The sequence below is a fragment of the Phyllostomus hastatus genome, unplaced genomic scaffold (genome assembly GCF_019186645.2).
Source record: "Phyllostomus hastatus isolate PE091 unplaced genomic scaffold, TTU_PhHast_1.1 phas_contig_551, whole genome shotgun sequence".
NCBI classification, from domain to species: domain Eukaryota; kingdom Metazoa; phylum Chordata; class Mammalia; order Chiroptera; family Phyllostomidae; genus Phyllostomus; species Phyllostomus hastatus.
Genome location: NW_025333909.1, coordinates 3714500 through 3734464, shown reverse-complemented (window position 1 = coordinate 3734464; position 19965 = coordinate 3714500). Strand labels below are relative to the sequence as shown.

The 19965-nt window shown below is 41.5% G+C and overlaps 1 protein-coding gene across 1 annotated transcript; it reads left to right on the top strand.

Annotated features, from left to right (window-relative positions):
• The first annotated feature begins 15332 nt into the window (after positions 1–15332).
• LOC123824346 (probable G-protein coupled receptor 83) lies at positions 15333–19704 on the top strand. The gene is made up of 4 exons (XM_045847478.1): positions 15333–15819; positions 16429–16554; positions 17702–17835; positions 18222–19704. Exons 1-4 carry the CDS (start codon positions 15394–15396, stop codon positions 18871–18873), a joined length of 1338 nt encoding a protein of 445 aa, XP_045703434.1. The 5' UTR covers positions 15333–15393; the 3' UTR covers positions 18874–19704.
• The last annotated feature ends 261 nt before the right edge of the window (positions 19705–19965 follow it).

The following is a 19965-nucleotide window of genomic DNA, read 5'->3' as shown; positions in this document are numbered from 1 at the left end:
AAGGCAGGCTAGGTGATGTATACTTAGTCTGTCTTGCCAGAAATTCAGGATTGTCTTGCTTTGTTTGCAGTGGGAGTTAAGAGGAGGCAAAAGGGATGTGTCCTTGTTTTCAATTTAATTACAAAGGATCTACAGTGAGTTAAGAAGATGAAGCAATATATATATGAGATAATAAAATCATATCAGGAAGCATGGGATTAGACACCAAAATGAATGAGGACCACCTCAGCAGAAATAGTTAAAGGCTACACAATGTGATGGCTGAAGTATACAAGTAGGTTATAGATGGATAGCACAACACTGGAACTCTATCATGTAGCTTTTGGTAGTGGTGCAACTCATTACTATTATCACCAATAATGACCACAATTGTTTGAGTATTTCCTATGTACATAAAACTATGCTAGATATTTTACATAAGTTTTTTTCATTTGAACTTTACCAAGGTGATGGTTCTGACTTCTTTACATTTCACAGATGAGGAAAATGAGGATCAGAGATATGTAGAGAGATATTTCTAAAATTACACAGCCCAGCAGGAAGTCAGTGCTGGAACTTGTTACCCTATACCTGAAGACAGGATGCACATGCTTGGTTTCCTTGAACCTTACATGCTGCCTTAAAGCAGTTTCTGCTTTTCAACTCAACCCTCTACCAGGTAGATCAGTGCAAGGACATGTAAACACATCAATAAGTTGGCACAACAATGCATCTGATGAGCCACAGTTCTTTTTGCAAAGAAGAGCCCAGGAGGTCTCCGGGCATACATTGCTATCTTCACCCACTCAGAAAACAAAGTCAGTGCTTGTTAATAAATACTGAGGCCTGAGCCCTTTTGCAGTTAATTGGCTGAGTCATTCTTCACTTGGAGTGTGTCTCTGTCTCATTTGTTTGTTTCAATACATGACAGGAAAAAAACCCAAACCAGATATTTTTCTGAACTAGCACAATGAACACAGCTGAAGTCTGGTGAATCTGGAAAACAAATGTTTTGTAATGACACTTAAATTTCTGCTGTGCTTGGCTATCTATAGGTTTAATCTTAAAAATGGCAGCTCCCCTTGCTTTTACTCCACTATTATCATCCATTTGATCCTGGTTTCCATCTTTCTGACCCATTGCTAAGGGTGGCTAGTCCCCTCTTCTCTTCCTTTATCCTTTCCTTTCCTTTATCCTTTCCTTTCCTTTCCTTTCCTTTCCTTTCCTTCCTTCAATTATGGTTTCTGTCTACCTCTTCAAACTCACTTAGCTATACACTAGTATAGCTCTTTATAGTCTTTCAACATACAAAATTGTTTCCCTTTTCAGTGTTTAGATATACACTCTTCCTTACACCTAAAGGGACTATATTGTTTGTTATCCCAACTAGATGCTGTAGTAAGTATGTTAGGTCAACAGGTATAAACAAAGACTGCCTTAAAAATAAAACAGAAAATATGATAATTCTACTTGTGCCTCAACCTCTTTTATACCACCAGCTCATTGTGTGGTTTTGTCCTTCTCCTCCTTCAGGCTTAGGTGTTATTTCCTCAAAGAGGCCTTTCATGCCTGCTCTTGTAGCCTCTATACTCCCCCCATATGCTATATTCCACCCATTACTCTATAGGACTGTGTTCTGTTTATATAGTTCTTATAACTTATGAAAACTTATAATTACATATTTATTTGTTTAATTTTTAATGATCTTTCTCAGTAAACTTTAAACTCCAAGAAGGCAGGGGTTTTGTTTGCTTTACTTATCAATGTACAACCAGTGCATCTAGCACAATCCCTGTCACATATCAATAATAAGAATTAACATTCATTGAGCACTTACTACATGCCTGGCACTATGCTAAGAACTTATGTGTATTTAACAGATGAAAAAAGATCAAGATACAGAGATGTTAAAAAACTTACTCTGGGTCACCCCAATAGTAAAGTTAATAAACAAGATTCAAATTCAGATAATCTGACTTAATAGGCCATGCTGTTAACAACTATACTCTGAAATTTTGCTACACTCTGAATAGTAAGTATATGAGTAGATGAATGTATAAATTATTAGATAGCTGGATTAATTCAATAATTTTTTACTGAACATTTGTTATATATCAAGCACAATGCCAGTTATGGTATACTGTACCAAGGTGAACAAGATTTAATTACTGACCCAGCAGTTCTGTAGGATCCCTGGGATTTCCTGGAGTTGGAAAGGTCAGCTGTGATGGATCTGGCTGAAATGAGAAAGACACAAGCAACAACTGGCTAGCAAGGATATGGCAGAATGAAAAGAACATGGAATTTGGAACCAGACAGCTTGGCTCTATTATTGATTAACTGTGTGGCTTGTAGCAAGTGAAAATAATAAAATCTACCTCATAAAATTCCCATAAAGAAAAAATGAGTGAAAGTGTACAAAATATAAAGCACAGAGTGGATAGCCAATATATGATTGTTTCATTTATTCTCATGTACACAGATCAGGTAAAGCTTGACTTTTTGGCCTTATTTTCTAGAACAAGAGGCCACAATTGAACAGGTGACAAATTTGAGACCTTAGACTCCAGAGCTATAACAAATTCATCTGTTGACATTAACTCAATGTGTTGGAAGATACACCTTTATAATAATGGCCTTGGATGTGAGGGTAGCTTTGTGTTAACATAAGGCTGCTAACCATAGTTGGGAGGTATATTTGACACATGAAAATACTAAAGTCAGAAAGGAATTTGACTATGCTATGATTAAGAGTTAGGCATTCTGACTCCAAGCCTCAGGTGTTTTCATCAAATCAACAGATCTGTATGGCTTCCTTGAGGCTTTTACTCTCTGAATTCTACCCTTTTGTATCTCAGTTCCCTCATCAGTGAATCCGGGCTAATTGTCCCTGCCATGACAATTTCATAAGGTTATGAAGCTCAAAATAAAAAATTAGGAAATTAATTTAAGGAGATTTTGTAAATTAATATCCAAAATGTGTGTTGTTTTTATATAGACTTCACTGTATCAGATAAAGTAGACATGGGAAAACTAAAACCAAAGGAGGAGAAGAGACTTGGCCCAATTTATACAACTGGATAGTGGCTGACTAAACCAGAACTCCTGGGTCTCTGCATACTCCCAAACCACTATGCTGCTGTCCTCTCTACCTCCAACATATAGTCTGAATCCAGTCAACCTCCATTGTACCATTGTTATCTATGCCACTATTATATGTCCACTGGATTACAGTAGTAGTTTCATAACTGGTTTTTGTGCTTCCATACTTGTACCTTACAATCCATTATCCAAATTTAAGCTTTTTTTACTCTGCTAAAATGTAAATTAAATTATGTCATTCCCTGGCCTAAAATCCTCTAATGACTTCCCATTTAACTATGAATCAAATTCATTTGGACCCTGCTGTAGCACAGGAGCTCCAAACTCAAACTGGGAAGCTGCTTAAGTGTTCATGATATTCTGAAAAAAACACCAAGGAGACTAACAAATATGGATGTGCTGTTTGTTACTTATGGTTCAGGGGAGTGCACCAATGGCAGTGGGTTGGTGGGAGAGAGACTTCACTTCCTCTAGTCTCAGGCTCATTATAAGGGGTCCCTGACAAAGGAGGCACATGTCTTCTGTGTGACTCTAAACCACACTACCTCAGCATGTAAAAGGGTCAAGAAGCAGACACAGGACAAGAAGCCGCTCCCAAAAGGAGATAAGGAAGGAGTTACAGTTCATTCCCAAAACAATACACATTCCTTCTGGCCAGTGGCTGTCTGACCAGTCCTCAGTCACAGGAGCGGAAAGGGCCATGTCCATTGACCCCACGCCTGACAATTCTCCATATTCCTCTTATAACACTTTTTCCATCTAGCCACATTTTTATTTTTTTGCTGTTCAACAAATATAGCAAGCTTATTTTTACTTCAGGGTCTTTACACTTCCTATGTTTTTGCCTAAATTGTTCTGCCAGATTTACTCATTATCAGTTTTTTCTCATCATACAGATTTAATCCAGATGATACATTCATCATACAGATGATACATTTTCACAGAGACCTTCCTAGATCATCCACCCTATCTAAAATTGCCCTATCTTATTCTCTATTCCCTTACCCTCTTTATCTTCTTCATAGCAATTATAACTATCTAAAGTTTTATTATTTATAGACTTCTTTTACTGTCTGTTAACCACCATAAGACAATAAGCTCCATGCAAGTAAGAAATTTGTCTGTCTGCATACTTATATTTTAGCATCATGCCTGGTAAAGAGTAGATGCTCAGTTAATATTTGCTGAATGATGACCTCCATAATTGTGGTATTCATGCTGTCATGAGATGGTGCTGAGTGTCAACAGAAGGCTTACCATGTTACAGGGCAGCAAGACAAAATGCCCCCGGATGACTTCGCAGGTAATGACTTACTGGTAATCACTTAGAATCATTGGTTTCCACTTGGCACAATTTGGGAACAGGCAGCTCCAATCAGACTGCCAGGTTTCTGTGCCTTCCCTAGAGAATGATGCTTGATGGTTTCTAGTGTGACTAGCATAACAAAATAATCCCACAGGTACATCAAATGGGGGCAGTCATGTTGAGCTCTGTGCTTGCAAGTACCTTCTTGTGTTGGAGACTGGGGAGTAGGAACCATGTAGACGATAACAGGTGGGAATGGAAAAAAAAAACTAATCTTGTGATAACAGATAAAGTTTTAAATTCAGGCTTAATCACAAATAGCTGGATGACTCTGGACAAGTGACTTAAACTCTCATGGCCACCCCAGTTTCTTAATCTGTAAAATGTAGGCTTACGTACTTAAAATGGTTGTTCAGAGGAGTTACTGTATTGTATATCTGGACCAGTTACTACTATAGAATCTGATACATATTAAGCATTTAGGAGATGATAATTATCTTTCTGGCCCCATCTGGATTTGAAAATAATGAGGCTGATCTATAGTGGGGGTGCCAGCTTCTTCCTTTGCTTTGGTTACTCTAGGTCTCTTCATTCACTTATTTAACAAATATTTATTGAATGCCTTGTGCCTGGCATAGTACCAAGAGAAAGGGATAAACTTTCAACAGTGTACACTAGGTTTCTGCTCTCCTAGGGTTCCTATTCTAATGGGATTTTACAAACTATAAATAAATACATACATACATAAATACATAAATGCATAAATAAATAAACCATATGAGTTTAGAAAGCACTTTGAGAAAAACAGAGAGGGAGTTCTGAAGAGGGAAGTAACATAATTTTGTATTTGCTTTAAAAATATCCCTAGGCCCTGGCTGTTGTGATTCAGTGGACTGAGTGCTGGTCTGAGAATCCAAAGGGTTGCTGGTTCAATTCCCAGTCAGGGCACATGCCTGGGTTGTGGTCCAGGTTCCCGGTGGGAGGCATGCAAGAAGCAACTGATCTCTCACACATTGATGTTTGTCCCCCTCTCTTTCTCTCTCCTTTCCCTCTCTCTAAAAATAAATAAATAAAATCTTTAAAAAAATAAAATAAAAAGCATGGGTGCCCCATTCAGACTTGTAGTAGAGTATTGTTGCTTCTAAAACTTTATGTGCATATCAATCACCTCCAGATCTTGTTAAAATGCAGATTCTGATTCAGCAAGTTTGTTGTGGGGCCTGAGATTCTGCATTTGTGATGAGACCCCAAGTAATGTGGATGCCACTGTTTTAGGGACCACACTAAGTTGCAAAAGCCTGGCAATCATATGCAATGCTGGTCCCTGAGGTACAATGGGAGTGGGAAGAAGGAATTATTCACTGCATTTGTTTGCCATGGTCACTCATCTGTCTTTTACTGTCCATCATTTGGATATCAGGAGCAAAGAGTTGAGTTAATTTTATGGAAGAACCAACTTCATGATCAGCATCTCTCATCTCCTAATGATTAGTTAGGAAGTAATTTCTGAATTCAAAATTGGAATGTTTATAGCAAGAAGATAAGCAACTGAGAGAGGGGGTACAAATATTAGATGCTAAGCAATGGTGTGAATGCACAATAACTATATTATCAAACAGTGTTTCCCTATATATAAAAATATTTGAGTCCTAAGATCTGTCCAATGAGGAAAAGCCAGACAGAAATTATTATGCTTGTTTTAAAGCTGAAGAAACAGACTCACAGAAGCTCACAGAAGCTCTGGCCTGTCTGAGCTTATACAGTGAGCTAGGAGCAGAGGGGGAAACAAAATCCTTGGTTTCCTGACAGCAGAAACTAATGTGTTTTCATTAAACAAAAATGGATCAGTGGTGTGAGACAGAGAGGGAGAGTGTTCCCAGTATAATTTTTTTGTAAATGTTACCTTTTAAAATACAGAAACATAAAAGAAATAATAACTTGTTTAAATCTTCATTTACCGGCTAAGGGAAGTTGGTGGGCAGATAGCTGTTTGGTGAGCTCTTGTGCAAAGAATATGAATTATGTCTTTAAAGGTACTTGAAATTATATGCTTTGGATGAGAGAAGCTTTCTACCAAGCACACTGCCTTCTCCAGATAGCATAACTGGACGCTGCCTGAATCGGTAAGCACATTTTTCAGCCAATTTCCCTCACCTGTCTTGGTGGCCAGTGTCCCCCCTGCAATTTTAAGGACCACTGTGACCAACAATGGTTAGATACCCTAGTATACACAAAGACCACTCAACCAATGGAGAAATGTATATCTGTGATGATCCCTTCAAATACCCAGACCCATCTGCCTATTAATTTGCTAGATGTAGGGGAAAAAAATGATGCAACATTACAGGCAGCTGAGTAGAGGCATGTAGCAGTCTATAGTGAAAATTAATATGGAACCAGAAGGCAAAGCAAAACAAAACAAAACAAAATTCTGTATTTTAGTAAATCCTGACTAAAAGCATGTCATTTTTGAGCCTCACTTTGTCAGTAAAATGAGAATAACTACATACCTGGGAAAGTTGCTATGAAAATGTATAGTAATAATTAAGAAAGCACTTGGAGCCCTGGCTGGTGTGGCTCAGTGGATTGAGCGCTGACCTGTGAACCAAAAGGTTGCCCGTTAGATTCCCAGTCAGGGCACATATCTGGGTTGTGGACCAGGTGCCCAGCAGGGGATGCGCAAGAGGCAACCAAAGATAGATGTATCTCTCCCTCTATTTCTCCCTCCCTCCTCCTCTCTCTGAAAATAAATAAAGGAAACCTTTAAAAATATTTTTCTAAAAAGAAATCAGAGCCTGCAAAGCAAGTGGTTGCTGCTTTGATTCCCAGTCGGGACACATGCCTGGGTTTCCGGCAGGTCCCCAGCAGGGGGTGCATTAGAGGCAACCACACATTGATGTTTCTCTTCCTCTCTTCCTCCCTCCCTTCCCCTCCAAAAACAAATAAATAAAATCTTAAAAAAAGAGAAAGTACTTGTAGGATGGTAAGATACTTTACACTGGTAAGGGCCCATTTTTGTGATTATATTTATTCTTTGACAATAAGTACTATCTCAAACCACTTTTCTCCTTGCTTATTATATTCTATACTAGAATGTTCTATATTAATTCTCTTTCTGTTTCTTTAACACTCCAAACTTGTTTCTCATAGCCTTTACATTTGCTCTTCCCTTGGCCTGGTATACCTCTCCTCAACTCTGATTTTTATGTGGTTGTTTCCTTCTCATCATTTAGGTCTCAGCCCAAATATCACCTTACCAAGAAAAACCTAGCTCAACCAATCTAAAGAGCTACACACACCCCAGTCTCTTTTTCTTGTTTCTTTTTTTAAGTATACTTTTTAAAAATTTTTAAAGATTTTATATATTTATTTTTTATAGAGACAGGAAGGGAGGGAGAAAGAGAAGGAGGGAAACATCAATGTATGAGAGAAACATCAATCAGTTGCCTCTTGCAAGTCCACAACTGGGGACCTGGCCCGCAATGTAGGCATGTGCCCTGAATGGGATTTGAACCAGAGACCTTTCACTTTGCAGGCCAGCGCCCAGTCCACTGAACCACACCAGCTAGGGCCTCTTTTTCTTTATCACTTCAATCTACTGTATTATCTTCACAGCAGTTGCCATGATGAAACATATTATAATGATACTTTTCATGATTATCTTATTTATCTACTTCCTTATATTGTTAGTCTTCCCCCACTGGAATTTAAGTTCCATAAAGACAAGAACTTTGTCTCTCTTATTCATTCTAGGTCTAAGAAACTTCAATTGTGCCTGAAACATAGTGGATACATATTTAATGGAAAATTTGGCAAATAATGTGGCCCTCACATTCAGGACAAAAGGGAGATAATGTGTTTGCAAAGTTCCTGGATTTCACCTTCATTTTTTTAATATTTCTGCCCTTCTATGCACCCTCTGAAAAGTGCCTCCTATACAGAAACTTTGTTTCCAGGGATTAATTAGAGAGAAGAATGGGGGGTGCTACTTCCAGCTGTTATGATTATTATTTTGGTTACTATTATTAAACACAAGGTGCCTCTAAGAACCTGCTCTCCAATCTAGGGGAACTTTTAAAAAATATAGTTTATTGATTATGCTATTACAGTTGTTCCAATTTTATCCCTTTGCCCTCTTCCACCTGGTACCCCCCATTCCCTCCAGCAGCCCCTACTTAGTTACAAGCCCATCGGTTGTACATATAAATTCTTTGGCTTCTCCATTTCCTATACTGTTTTTAACATCCTCTTGTCTATTTTGTACCTACTAATTTGTGCTTCTTATGCCCTGTACCTTTCCCCCTATTTTCCCTTCCCAAGTGGTAAGCATCCAAATTATCTCCATATCTATGATTCTGTCTCTGTTCTGCTGGTTTGCTTTGTTTTGTTTTTTACATTCAGTTGATAGTTGTGAATTTATTGCTATTTTAATGTTCATAGTTTTGATCTTTTTCTTAAAAAAGTCCCATGAACATTTAATATAATAATGGCTTGGTGATAATGAACTCCTTTAGCTTTAGCTTTTCTGGAAAGTGCTCTATCTGATCTTCCATTCTAAATGATAGCTTTGTTGGATAGAGTAATGTAGCTTGCAGGTGCTTGCTTACCATCACTTTGAATACTTCTTGTCAGTCCCTTCTAGCCTGCAAACTTTCTTTTGAGAAATCAGCTGATGGTCTTATAGGAACTCCTTTGTAGGTAACTCTCTGCTTCCCTCTTGCTGCTTTTAAGATTCTTTGTTTATCTTTAACCTTTGACATTTTAATTATGATGTGTCTTGGTGTGGTCCTCTTTGTGTCCATCTTGTTTGGGACTCTGTGAGCTTCTTGGACTTGTATGCCAATTTCCTTCCCCAAATTAAGGAAGTTCTCCTTTATTTTTTTTAAATAAGCTTCAATTTCTTGCTCTTTTTCTTCTCTTTCTGGCACCCCTATGATGCAAATGTTGGTATGTTTGATGTTGTCTCAGAGGCTCCTTACCCTATTCTTGTTTTTTTATAATCCCTTATTATACGGATAGGGAAACTGAGGCCCAGAAAGGAGAAATGCTTACCCAAGATTAAGTGGCAAGTTGTAGGTGTAACAAGATTCAGATGTTACTATTCCAAATTGCAGCTATAAAAAGACAGAGCTTGAGAACCTCAGGTCTCTGGACCAAAATAAATGCATATTAGAGGGATGGGTAAAAAGGTGAAGAGATTCAGAAGTACAAACCAGTAGTTATAGAATATCATGGAGATGTAAAATACAGCATTGGAAATATAGTCAATAGTATTGTGATAACTATGTATTGTATCAGATGAGTACTGGATTTATCAGGGTGATCACATTGTAAGTTATATAAATGTCTAATCACTGGGTTGTACTTCTGAAACTAATATAATATTGTGCATCAATTGCAATTTTAAAAGAAAAAGAAAAGAAATGAGTAGGTTTCTTTTCTCTTTCTCCTTCCAGCCTTTCTTACCACCTTCATTTTAATGCAATATGCCGTTAGGAAAAGGCCATTTAGAAGGCCTCCAAAATACATTTGTTTTCCAAACAGGCACTGTGGTATTGCTTACCTTGCTTTCTTCCTACCTTACCCTTTCCTCTCTTAGTTCTCAGGAACTGCTTTTACTTTTTTTTTTCTTTAAGTTACAAGGCTCCATCTACCTCATAACCACAACAAAAGGAGACTCTGGGGAAACATGAACTCTCTCTTCAAGTATCTGAAAAGTTGGCATAAGGAAGAGTGATTACACAAATTGTGTGTGGTCCTGGAAAGGTGAAGTAAGGTCACAGACATCAAGTCACTGGAAAGCAAGTTTTGGCTCAGTGCAGAGAATAGGCAGCCTTGTTATGCCAGCTCCTCTCCCTAGAGAGCTGCTAGCTGAGGCTGGAAATCCACTTGGAAATGGAACACCTTCACTGAGTCGGGAGATGGTATAATTGAAAGACAAGGAACTCCTAAATTAAGGAATTCACCTTTGATTGTCCCATTGAGTCCTGCTACCCTCAGTCCCCAGCAGTTGGCAACAACAGAGTAATCTCTGTCCTCATTTGAAATGATGTCACCATAGACTTTTCCTTGTATTGTTTGCCTCTTCCTGGTAGTGAGGCTTCTGTTCATCTCCTGGAGCTGGATGCTTCTATCTAGAGAGGTTTTGTAGCCGGTTCTGGTACATTAATCCATAGACTACAGCAGGGGATAACTTTCAAGAGCTGCTTGTGACCATAACAACATTACTACAACTTAGCATAGTCATCGCTGACCTCCTGGACAGGAGAACATTTGGCCGTTTTTTCAGTTAGGTAATTATGTTACAAAGATAGCCTTTGGATTTTGAAATGTGTGAAATTGGATGTGAAGCATCATGGATTGCTTGTGGCTACAACAGGGAGGATGGGATACTGGGATGAAATTAGTATCTGGCTTGGGATTCCTGCCTGGGAATGGATCAAGCAGCTGAGAGTACTATCCCAATAGAAGTTCCTAGCTATGGTAGCACAGCCTGGTGGGCCTGGCATAATACCCAAAAGCATAGATGCTTTTTTGTCATGAGTTCATCACAATCTGTCAGCACCTTAGGGGCCAATCTGGTGGGTAATCCAGTGTTCAGAGTTCTTGGTGGAAGTAAGAAGGGGCTGGCCATCACATGCAACCCATTGCCAGGCAGCAAGAACTTAGATATTAAGTAAGGGCTCCAAGGAAGCACCAATTCTTAGTGGGAATTGAGACAATGATAGTGTAGCCAGCAGAAGATATGAAGTTGAAACCATGGTTAGATTAAGATAGCAAAAACATGTTAAGGGGCAAGGTGACTATTAGAGATTATGTTTGCAAGAGGGTTTATCCTAATGTCACAGGATTTCTTTTCTGACTAAGGTTAAGCAGGTGTTGGGACTAAGGAGGACTACTGCAGTTCTTCCTGACTCCCTGGACACTAGATCTGGAAGGAAAACTTTACTCAATCTCCCTTGAATGTTGAGGTTGACTGAAGCAGCTATGTCATTTTTGTATCTTTGTCAGGATTTGAGCAGGAACTGGACATTCAGGGATTCACTGGGGAGAACTGATGACTGAAAGCCAGGAAACCAAGGTTGGAGCTGTCACTGGGGGTCTGGTGGAAGACATAGGTTCTTTTTGCTTTGTGTATGTTTGGTTCTTCTGTGGTTAAATGCATATTTTCATATTTTTATAGCTTCAAAGTTAGAGGAGGAAAGTAGTGGTGATTTTAGAGAAAAGAAGAAACTCAATGTGAGCTGTAGCTGTACAGAAAATGAATGGTCTGCAGTGGCCAAGACTAAACATCTGCAGAGTGGCATAGTTGTAAGAACTGAAATTGTTTTGCCTGAGCAAAGTCAGAAGCTAGATAGACAGATAACATGAAAAAATCACATGAACTAACATGCCTATTCTGGCTCTTACTATGCCAAGGAGACTTCCTTTTCCCATTGGCCATGGTAACACTAGTTTCCTCAGCTCTTAGCCACTCCATCTTCAAGGAAAAAATACCTAGAAAAGCCTGTAACACTAGAGAAACTGCAGCTAGTAAACTCTCCATTCAAAATGTCTTTCCTCTCTGTCTCTGGAATGAGACAGCAGCAATTTCCCCTCTTTGTGGCTTTGCTCCTGCTTTTTGGGGGCTCAAGTTTCATCACCCTGTCTCCCTCTTCCCTAGTCATTTCTGTACATCCAATAGTTCAAACCCCAGCTCAAATGCTAATTCTTCTGCAAAACCTCTTTAACTCCCCTCCACACGTACACTGTTTGCTCCTCTAACATTACTGTCTGCATAGGTTGTGCCTGCCTGGAATTAACTATTTCCCAGGTGTGGATTCTTTTCCTTCATGCAGTTATAAACTGCTCAAGAAGAGAGAGTGCTGAATTCTCTTCTTCCAATTTTCCACAGTGTCTCACCAAAAGATGGCCAGGCAGCCCCCTCTCCCACTGATGAAATGGGTGCATGGATGAACTCACTAGCTCCATTTGTCCATCTATCCACCAACTAACTAAAGATACCATACAAGGTTTGGGGTAGCTCATGGGTGTTGAGAACCTGCAGGTCAAGGAGTTCACATGCACATTAAGACTTGGGTTGCAGAAAGAAAGACAGCAGTGGTGTCAAAATTTGAAGATGTATGACATATTCTGCATCATTTTTCTCTTTGCTACATCCAATCTAGCAATACTGATGCATGGAACCCTCACTTCTCTGAAAGTTAGGTAACCCCCTTTTGAGAGATGCAGGAACTCTGGCTCAGAGAAGTCAAAGATAGCATGGGCCATAGTTAAGAGGCTAGTGGATACCAAGAAATGTCTCAGTATCTCAGCCCTTGAGTTCTGCCTCTTCCCATTTGATCCTCCCATTCTGGCCCCTGCCACAGAATCTCTGCATTTCTCCACTTAGATTTCAGAAAAGTCTTATATTTGACTACATGTCAACATTCACTTCATTCCTCACCAAATCTGGAGCCCTTTGAGACCCTTGGGAAGCCAGCCCAGGGCCATGTATAGAGAAAATGCCTCCTGAATGCTCAGCTGCTGTTTCTTGGTGGTCTTACTTTAGAAAGTGCTACAGAGGGATCAAACTAGAGATCAATGATTCCCAGCTCTGGGGTGGATCTACGTGGTAGAAGCAACATTTATAAACTCCTTTCAATGTGTTTGTGTTCCTCTGTTCTGCGGACCACAAAATAAAACACAGTTTATTTTTTCATTTTCTTTTTTTGTCTTTTTTTCTTTCTTTATTTTTTAAGAAGTTGCCTGTTAACCATATAATTTTTCTAAGCCTGGGTCTGGCATCATAAGGCTTAGCTCCCATTCACAAAACCTAGCTTTAGTTAGATTTTCTGATTAGCTATTCCATGTTAACCTGTCAGTCACCCTCTCTCCACAAGTGAAGATACCCCCAGAAAGGTTAAAAGAATCTCCAATCTCTTTCTTAAGCATTCTTTAACCCATAAACAACAAGATGTGGCCAGGGCAGACTGACATACAAATACACACACACACACACACACACACACCACACAGCATAAGTTTGCTTGCCTCCTTTGTGGCTGATTGATGATCTTTGATGCCTGGATGATGTTGATGATGATGATAGTAATAATGAATTTCTGCTTATGCCTTAATAAATAGTTATTGATATTGGGTGGCTCCCTTACTGACTCCTCCAGGACAAAAGGGATACAGCTGTTGGCTCTCTGACAACCCCTTCACAAGGTGGGGTGTTGGATAGGAAGTCTGAACACTGTGGTTAAAACAAAACCCAGGATTTCTTAGTGACAGCTTACTGCAGAGTAAAACTCACTGGAATGCCAAGCTCTACACTTCTCATTTCTAGTCCTGGTACTTTAGATAATTATCTTTGTGACCTCCCTTAAATTCTTTCCATCCTAAGAGTCCATTTTTCTACCTGTAAATTAGTGGGTGAGGAGTGGGAGATGGTAAGATAAAAAATGCTCTTGAACTCTGGAAGTCTCAGGGCACTGTTGTGTTCCTTCAGGCATCTCTAGGGAAGCAGTTCAGTTGCTCTAGCTGTGATTTAGGTGTCTCCAGATACCTTCTCCAAGAAGCAACTTAAAGCTCCCAAGATAAAAGGCAGTTTGGAAACCTTCAGCTCCCCAGCCTCTTTTCCACTGCAACTCCAAAGACTGAATTCCATCTCCTTCTTCCTGCAGCAACAGACTCTGGGGTAATTAATCACTTTGCAAAAGCTTCCCCATCCTAAACCTTCTTTGGGCACCATGATCAGTTTCCCCATTGACCTGCTGCATCCAGTTCCAAAACTGGTACTCCCTGGGTGTTACACAAAAGTACAGTGTCCCCCTAATAAGATGGATGCAGAACTCTGAGGTCATTGCATGCGTTTTTGAGGCTGATGGCTGGGCATTGGAAAAAGCGGAACATCAGCATCATGCTGGGTTCACCCCCATCTAGACACCCTCAGTTGGGTTCTCAGAGACTCTACAGTATCTCCTCTTGATTCTCCAACTGTCCCCTGCCTCATTGTCCTTGCATAACCCCCAAAGTTTTGCAGGCCCTTCCTTGCAACCACTATCCTTCCACGGCCACCCAGGTCGCTGGTACCGAATGAGGTGTCTAGGTTGTCAATCAGATCGCAGGGCTGTGTGTCCAGTCTCCACCGAGGTTGTCACAAACCCTTCTCAGTTCCCTGTGCTACAGCTTCTAGGTAGTGGTTTAGGCACCCGTGAAGAATTTAAAAGGTGAATAGAGAAAAGGGAGGTGAAGGCAGATCATGGGAGTTGCTGAAAGAAGACCATCTAAGTCTGGGCTTCCAGCTGAAGTAAGAGGGAGGAGGGGGAGCCAAGAAAGAGCAGCGAGAGGAGGGGGCCTGAGACTGTAGCAGTGAAGACTTTGGCAACCCCTTTGGCTCCCCAGCCTGGATGGACAGGGCGGGGGTTCAGCGGCAGCTCTCCATTGGCTCTCTCGTGAGCCCCTCGACTTTCTATAAAGGGCGGTTGCAGAAGGCACTGCCCTCACTGGCTCAGAGCACAGCGCCTGCCGGCCTTAGACTGGTTCACCGACTGCTTCAAAGCGACAGAAATTTAGACCGAACGACTTCCAACTGCAAGAAGGAACGGTGTTGGGCGGGGGGTGGGGGGTGGGGCTCCTGGAGCTGCTGTCCGGAATTCGGAACCTGTACTGCCTGCGCACCCCAAGCTGCGGAACGGAACGTTTGGAGCCAGCCGCATTCGCCAGCCCCTCGACTGCCCAGCTCAGCTCAGCTCTGCGCACTTGCCCACTCGGAGCCGGTCCAGCGGTTATCTTTTTGCTTTCCTTCTTGCCTGTCCCCTCTGCACTGTCTTCCCACCCACCCCCACCCACAGCTGCAGGACGCTGAGCAGCATTCGCCCAGCGCTCTGTGGAGACCTCCCCCTCCTCTTCCCCCGCTCTCCCTGATCCAGTAGCTTAAGGATTTTGGTTTTCCAAGGGGCGTCAAGCTGGAGGCCCCAACCACCGAATCGCCCCAAGGGGCTTTCCCGAACCCCAGCACCATGAGCTATGGGGACGAGCTGACCCCCGAAGCTCTGAGTGTGCCGAGTGGGTTTGATGATCTGATCACCTCCACCACCTCCCAGGTGCTGCAGGCTATTTCTAATGCCGCAGCTGCGGTTGGTAGCTCAGGCCGCGATAACGTGCTTTCCATGATCCATAAGCTACCTGACCATATCTCAAACATGGGCAACCTGGCTGACACGTCAGGTCCCATGGCTTCAGAGATGGTATCCCAGGATGAGCCGGTACAGTTCTGGCTAGTAATAGGGTACACCATAGTGGTATTTGCTGCCATACTAGGCAATTGGGTCTTAAACCATGTGATTATGAAGTACAAGAAGATGCACACTGCCACTGGCCTCTTTGTCGTCAACATCTCCGTGACCAACATGATGCTGGCTTTTCTCAGCTCTCCCTTCACCATGGTAAGCTGGATGTTGAGGAGGGCAACCCGGGGCTCGGGCCATGAGAGCAGAAACACAACTTTGCACTTGCAACAGAGAGCTGCATGGTGGGAAGGAGCGCTAAAGCTGGTAGGGTTGATTCGGAAAGTGCGTAGATAGATACAGGAATGGCTGACAGACGTTGTAAATGGTTTGGAACTTGGGGGGTGGGGAGCTACAGGCATGATTGTGATTGCGTTGCTGAATTAATCCCCTGCCTTAGCAGGGACTGAGAGATTTAGGTAGCTCAAGGAAGCAGTGGGGGTGGGTGGGGGACCTGTTTATGGTGAGCTTTGTTACAAAAACCTAGTCTGTTTACTCATCTTTCAAATGCAGTGCTTGGAGCCGAAGGTGGTTAGCAATTTTTGTGATTTGGGATCTGCGTCTTATACCTGGGCTGTTTCCGTGTGTGTGTCGGGGGGGGGGATGGAAAGAGCATGAAAGCTGCAGTGTGAAAATATTCACTTCCTCAGATAATAATGCCAGTAGCTTGATGAGGCAATGAGGTTTCTCTTCCTGTGTTTTCGAGCTTATAAGAGAGGAGTACCCAGGGCTGAGTTCTTGTGCCTCACTATGTCCTTTCTCCCACAGGTGCGCTATCTGTGTAATTCCTTGGTGTTTGGGAAGATGACATGCCACCTCAGTCGTTTTGCTCAGTACTCTTGTGCCTATGTAACTGTGTTGACCATGGCTGCTATTTCCCTGGATCGACATCGGGTATGTGTTTCCCAGGGAACTTTGGGTCTTATAAAGAGGTAGGTTTCTCTTCTAGATAGATGGAAGCAGCTGACAACACAAATAATTTAAAATGTTCTTTGAGTTCCTTGAGACAATCTATGTGAATAAAATTTTGCCTATTTTAGGAGGATTGCAAAATGTTACAGATTTTAACCATATCAAATCTTATGTAATAAGAATACCATCATCTTTGATATGTTGCTATGGAAACAGAGATACAACAATAAGAAAAAGATAAAAAAAGTGTCCTTCTCCTTTGGAAAACATTTTTTATTTGCTGCATTGCAGAACGAGCTAAGGGAGAAAAAAGATGAGTCAGAGGAGGGTGTGGCTTCAGGGCTGGTGGTGGGTTGAGTCTGGGAGGTGGGCTTGCAGTCTGTGAGTGAGAGCTGAGCAAATGAAGTAAAAAGAAATTGAAGATTGAGGAAGAAGGAGTTGGGAGGAGGGATAGAAGTGCCTTAAAAGGAAGGAGGTGGTGCCAGGGTGAGTAGCTGGGAGGGACTACATTGTTAATCAGTTGGGAGGGAGCCAGGAAACAAGTGAGGTGGGAGGAACATAGAGGGAGATTGAAGGGGTTGTGGCTGGAACCAGATTGAGGGGGGCATGGAGAAATCTAGTTGGTAAGAGATGAAGGAATATGGGAGAGGACCTAGTGGAAAGAAAGGAAGGAAGGAAAGGAGAGGAAGGAACAGAGGAAAGATTGACCATGGAGAGATCAAGATGGGAATGGATGGAGGAATAAGGGAAAGGGGTATAAAGGGAACCAAGTGGGAGAAAGGATGAAGGGGTGTGGAGTGCTCACCATCAGTATATGATAAAGAAAAAGTAAATTACACTTGGACATCTATCCCTCTTCTCCACTGAACTCCCAACTTGGAGACAGAAACTTTGAAATCAGTCCATTTGGATTCTTATCTTCCAATTGAAATGTTCCTCTCTACACTAACTGATTTTGCTCTTTCATGAAACAAGATGTCACTAATCTGTCAACAGAACTAGTACCCAAAGCACATTGCTTACCCACCTATCAAGGCTTTGCACTTCTGCAGAAGAATCTCAGTTGAATAATGACTAGTAAGTAATCTTAATTAAAATTTTTGAATTGGGCTGGGGTCTTTTCTTTCAGGTGATGCTATATCCCCTGAAGTCCCGAATTACTCCAATGCAAGGCAATGTTTGCATCATTCTCATCTGGATTGTGAGCACCTGTGCTGCTTTGCCACATGCCATTTACCAAAAGCGTTACCAAGTGGAGAATGGGTAAGAGGAACACAGGATGGCCAGTTTCTGGATTCTAGCAAGCTGTGACCCTGGAATCCTCATGGAATAAGGGGAATGGAATAGGGGCTGAAATAGCACATTTCAAAACATGGGTACACAAATGCATTTCTCTTAACTGGAATTTATTAAGAGTACCCAAGAGGTCTCATGGCAATGGGTTGTTAGGTATATCACTTTCTGTTTGGGGGTCAGTGAACCCTAAAGCTCCCTGGCTTATAACTCTAGTATTTAGTCCTAGCACAGGTATAAATAGCAAATATTCTCTTCCTTATGGCCTATCTGCCATAATAACACCTGGTTGTGAGGCATAGGAAAAAGGAAAATTAATTTAATGTTTCTCGTTCTCCATCTCTCTTACAACCTAGAAACATAACTGAAGAAAATGTCTGCCTTCCCAGTTTCTCATATACTTCAAAATCCACGTGGAAATACCTTGACCTAAGCACCTTTTTGCTCTTCTTCATTTTACCATTGATGGTGCTGATGGTCGTCTATGGTCATGTAGCCAAGAAGCTGTGGATCCATAATGCTGTTGATGACATCAACATCCACACCTACATCTGCCAGCGTGGGAAGAAGAAGCAGAGTCTGAAGATGCTGATGATAGTGGTGCTTGTCTACACTATCTGCTGGCTTCCCCTCAACCTCTATCTGGTGCTGCTTTCCAGTGAATCCATTTCAAGCCACAATGGTCTCTACTACTTCCTCCACTGGCTAGCAATTAGCAGTTCATGCTACAATCCTTACATCTATTGCTGGCTCAGCGATAGCTTCCATATTGAAGTTCAGAAGGTCATCATGGAAATCCAGAAGATGCTGCTAGATGGAATCAGCCGCCTGAGAGGGGAGCATCGCCAACTGAGATCTCTCCCACCCCCTCACTGCCCTGCTTGGGTGGACCCCAACCCTGGAGTGCCCAAATTCCCACGATTCAAAGATTTTGATGAGCTACCCAGTCCCCCTCCATCCCCAGAGGTGGAAACCTCCTTTCTCTACCCACCAGTGCCTAGAGTTTAAGCTGCCCAGACCGCGATAGATTATCCATCCTCAAAAACTCAGATAGGGTGGTACCAAAATAACTAAGTTTCATTCATTTTTCATGGCAGGGGGAGTGGAGGAAGGGGTTGGAACTTGAGGGGTGGGGGCCATGTAAAGAACCACGTGTCTCACTTGCTATTTCATTTTCTTCTGTCTTTTCTCCTGTTTCCTTCCTAAGTCTTCCTTCTCCTAACAGTGAGTAAATATTCGATATCCAGACTCATCAGAGATGTTTTTACATAACTCAAATGGAAGTTACACTCTGACTTGGGATCTCCTGAATTTCATCTCTGATTCTGGAGTGTTCCCTCCTCCATTCTTTGTGTGCCCACCTGGCCATGGCACTTGTCTTCTAACATCTTAGATATTATCTCAGGAGCTACAAGAGTCCCCAGAGAATCTTATTTATATTTTATTTAGATGGATAAGAGGTCAATATCTATATTGTATCCAAAATATGCCCAGAGAAGGGACAGAAGAGAAATGTATAGTTTCTGAAATGTAATTGGGTTCTCTGGGAACTTAGAGCTCCCTATAAATGCAAGTAGTCTTATCTCCTTATGGCAGAATGAGAATGAGAAATCTTACAGAAAAAGACAAGGCAGTTAAATGGCTCACTCCACATTACCTGGGTTATTTCTCCAGATTGCAAATTCAATAATTTGATGATAGCTTTCTTTTAAATACAGTGACGATTTACGTGCTCAAGTTAGTACTGCAAAATCCAAATAATTCTCCCAGTTTTTTAAAAGATGCATTTATTTATTTATTTATTTTTAGAGAGAGGGGAAGGGAGGGAAAAAAGGAAGGAGAGAGGCATCAATATGTGGTTGCCTCTCGCATGCCCCCAACTGGGGACCCGACCTGCAACCCAGGCATTTGCCCTGACTGGGAATCTAACTGGTGACCCTTTGGTTCACAGGCTGGTACTCAATCCACTGAGCCACACAAGCCAGGGCCAATTTTTCCAGTTTCTTGACCCTACATTTAACATCATACTTTGTCTCATGTAAACTTGTGCTGTCTAGTCTTGTCTTCGTTTTTTTTTCTGGAAAAAGAAAAAAATGTGAT